The sequence below is a fragment of the Sesamum indicum genome, linkage group LG11 (assembly GCF_000512975.1).
Source record: "Sesamum indicum cultivar Zhongzhi No. 13 linkage group LG11, S_indicum_v1.0, whole genome shotgun sequence".
Classification (NCBI taxonomy): Eukaryota; Viridiplantae; Streptophyta; class Magnoliopsida; order Lamiales; family Pedaliaceae; genus Sesamum; species Sesamum indicum.
This window is the reverse complement of record NC_026155.1, coordinates 9387860-9391514: the sequence shown is the minus strand read 5'-3', so window position 1 is coordinate 9391514 and position 3655 is coordinate 9387860. Positions and strand designations below refer to the sequence as shown.

The following is a 3655-nucleotide window of genomic DNA, read 5'->3' as shown; positions in this document are numbered from 1 at the left end:
ATATCAAATGGGATAAATTGGATCAAGCCCATTTTTATTTAGCATGACTTTGATATTATATATTAAATAACCATCTTATCTAAAACCGTAAGAATATTGAGCAAAATCACCAAACAAAAGCTAAATAAGTTCAAATCAGCAATGATAATCTTCAGAAGCATGTGAACAACAACACAAAAAAAACAAAAAAACCATATGAATCGACATACATATTACCTAAAATAACATAATATATAGTATGGATACATCATCTCAACAAAGAGATTTAAAAAAAAAAAATGATCTATATATATATGTTGTCTCTGAAATTTATCAGATCGATAAATCTGTTAGATCGGAACTAATAATATGCCTTCTAATCATATTAATAATAATCAAGATAGTGAATTTTGGCACTGCTGTTCTACTCATATATAATAATTAATGAAGGCTAACAAAAATATATGCTAAGTACTAACACTAGTTATGATGATTGATTGATGACTAGTGGCGCTGAATCCGGAGAGGAAGCTGAGGACCCAATCCCAGCCATGCCTCCGCCTCCGCCGCTTTGTTTGCTGGGTACGGCGCGTTTGCTGTGATCCTGTTTTGCAACAATACCAGAATTATCAACATCAGTTCCAGCCCACGGGATGGTTATAAATCATTGAGCAACTAAGCTAATTTATGGAAGAATTCCTACCTATCCTTTCTCTTCTCCAGGAAGCGGGCTAGTGAGTTTTTCCGGGCAATAGGTAAATCTGCAGGGAAACAATTCACATGAATCTCATTTCATGGGATTTTGTGTTGCTAATATGGATAGCTTACCAGAATCAAGAGGCGGCCTAGCGGAGTGGAGAGGACGCTCCTGTATGGCGAAAGTCGGGACGACGTTGGTGGTGGATTCCGCCGGGCTCTGGAGTGGAGCGACGGTGGGGTTGGGGTGGTTCTGGGCGGAGCTGGCTAACATCATGATTTCTCTGGCCTTTTCCGCCGGGAAGTCATCGAAGACCAAGACTTGGCCGGCGTAGAATATGGTCATCTGCGCAGTTTCCGCCTCGGGTTTCGTGCCGCTGCTGCAAGTACCAACCATTAGCTAAATAATTAAAACTGAGTGTTTCGTTTGTTACAGGTGCGGTTGATTTTCACGTGCATGTATGAACTGAACTCATCTGAAGAAGACGATGGAAATGGGGAAAAACAGTCTTTACCTCAGATCGGATTTGTTAAGGATTTCATCTCTAGTCGGCGGTGAGTTGAGGTTTCCGGGGCCCGAACTCCGACCAGATTTCTCAATCATCGGCAGCAAGTTCTTCGTCTCTGTTGGAGCCCCTGCTTCACAGGTTTCAAAAATGTCGAAGCAAACTCAGATTAACAAACATCTTTGAGTCCATACACAGACCCAAAAAACAAAGAAAACCGGAAAAACCCAACATGATTAGAAACGAAATCTAGCAACTGAAAGATCAATCGAGCGAAAAGGAAAAGAAACAAAGGATACCTTTGGTTTCCAAGTTATGAGCCAAGCCAAGGGTTAGATCACCAAAACTGCCCTTCTCCTTCAAATACTGACTCAAAAGGCTACAAGTCCTGGAGAAGTTAGACCTCCCGCCTGAAAACCTGCCGGAATCCACAATTTCAGAGGAACCCATTTCTCTCCGGCAACAAGAAACAACAGAGGGAGGAGACTCTAAGATGTAAGGCACAGGTACTGTACTTGTCGCATTTAAAATTTGATGGGATGCAGATGCAGTGAAACGGGGGCAATGAATGGCAGTTTATATATATAGATAGATATATAAACAAAACACAAAGTGGGGAATAAACTGAGACGGATGGAGAGAAAAAAGAGCACGAGGAAGATGTGTGTGTATATTGAAGAAGTAGAAATAGCAAAAAGGGTGAGGCAGCAGAGCAGATGGTACACCAAACGACCGCTCATGACTGACTCGGGGTTTTCTTTAATAATTTTGTTTAAAGTAGAGAGAGAAAGATGGGATGGGAATGGGTTGCCCATCTGAAACACGTGTGTTGTTTGCGTCCCGAAAATCGGTGTAAGTTGCGTGTTGTGTTGCTTTGCGACTGGGACACTGTCCTCCTCCATTTTCACGCACATTTACGCCCCTTTCCACCTTCCCCTTACTCTCTTTTTCTTACCACCTAAACTACGCCACTTCCATCTTCCAAGTTCGTTTTGGGTCATTTTTCTTCAAATTTCAAACTCCAACAACCCGAGGAAAATGTCCATTTATAAAATACGAACCGGACAATAATCAGATATGTAAGAAGAATTTATGTTTTTCGATTGGGTATTAGTTTAATGCTTAAAATTGATGTGTCATAATCAAATAAAAGATTATGGGTAATGTATACGTAAATATTTACATTGATTACAAATAATAAATTTGAGAGGTTTATAAATTTCAAAAAATAAATTGTGAGGCTCATTAAAAATTAGATCGAATAATATCTTGCACAATGAGACACTGATCAAGTCGCAATCACATTATTTGGGGGCCTCTGTGGGAACGAGACTGTGTCTGTAGGATTGATGTTATAGACAAGCGTTCCATATTGATTGAAAACGATAAGTTTGAGAGACTTATAAACTCTACGGTCTCCTCTCCACAGTGAGAAGATGCCTTTGCAGGACAAATCATGAGACTCTTACGAAATCAGAACGCACAATGCAATGAGGCACCGAGCAAGCCACGAGCCGCATCAATGGGCCAGAGTTCCACTAAGCATGTAAATATTTCTCCCACTTTCACTTGGTTCATTGCAATATATTACACTGCTGAAAATGACAATATTAGCAACATATAATTAAGTGATAAGATTTAAATTTTCGCTAATTATATTATTAAGCTATAAAAAGGGATTTTTATTTTGTCTCTACTATAATTTACATAATTTTAATAGTGACAATATTAAATAGTGTAAAAACTATCACTATAAGCAATTATATAGTAACAATAAATATAATTTTCACTATTTTTGTGTTGTGATTAAATTGTTACTATATTATTAGAGGAGCTTGAACCTCTTTAAGCTGAAGTAGGAGGATAATTAAGGAGCCCTCCAGTGCACATATTCAACCCTTAATTATGCTTCTAGTGGTTTTCGATCACTCACTACACTACTCAAAAATTTTATAATTATTTAGTTGAAAAAATGTGATGGGACATCACTTGCTGCTTGCTTCTATAATAATCATAGTAATGCGTATGTGATTATAATTTTCACTTTGCAATTAGAATTTAATTTAATTATAATTTTATATTTAGAAATATATATATATATATCAATTATATTTTAATAAGAAAAAATGCAATTTACTCTCGTGATATATGATATGAGAAATGAGCAAAAAAATCCTGTGAACAAAAAAAATAGCAAATCACCCATGTGTTTTAGCAAACAAAAAAACAAATTACCCCCCTATCTGCTTCATTTTTTGAAACATAGAGAGATAATTTGTTAATTCTTGTTTTTACAGGAATGTATTTGTTCATTTCATATAATATAAGGAAGTAAATTATATTTAAATATATTTTAATATGATATTGACATCTGACGTCATTATATAACAGAAGATTCGCAGCGGCAGTAGGTGGGAAATGTAATAATATATGGACACATGAACTTGCCTGGTATAAGGTTAACATGTCCCGTA

At 36.9% G+C, this 3655-nt stretch overlaps 1 protein-coding gene across 4 annotated transcripts; it reads right to left on the bottom strand.

Moving 5' to 3' along the window:
• Positions 213–1940, bottom strand: LOC105173706 (protein TIFY 10A-like). 4 transcript variants are annotated; one of them, XM_011095564.2, is made up of 5 exons: positions 1481–1940; positions 1191–1314; positions 808–1052; positions 683–740; positions 213–583 (listed from the first exon to the last, which is right to left on the bottom strand). In XM_011095564.2, the coding sequence occupies exons 1-5, from the start codon at positions 1629–1631 to the stop codon at positions 484–486; spliced, it is 678 nt and encodes a 225-aa protein (XP_011093866.1). In that variant the 5' UTR covers positions 1632–1940; the 3' UTR covers positions 213–483. The 4 variants fall into 4 exon arrangements, with proteins under 4 accessions (XP_011093866.1, XP_020553771.1, XP_011093864.1 ...); XM_020698112.1 differs by having other exon boundaries at positions 1191–1311; positions 1481–1937; XM_011095562.2 differs by having other exon boundaries at positions 808–1055; positions 1481–1936.

Bases quoted from the DNA above. Each gene is read 5' to 3' on its own strand.
- LOC105173706 (XM_011095562.2), bottom strand. From the start codon at position 1,631: ATGGGTTCCTCTGAAATTGTGGATTCCGGCAGGTTTTCAGGCGGGAGG. The intron at 1,056-1,190 runs GTAAAGACTGTT...TGGTACTTGCAG, and splicing joins CTTAACAAATCCGATCTGAG to CAGCGGCACGAAACCCGAGG. The intron at 584-682 runs GTAGGAATTCTT...GTTGCAAAACAG, and splicing joins CTGGAGAAGAGAAAGGATAG to GATCACAGCAAACGCGCCGT.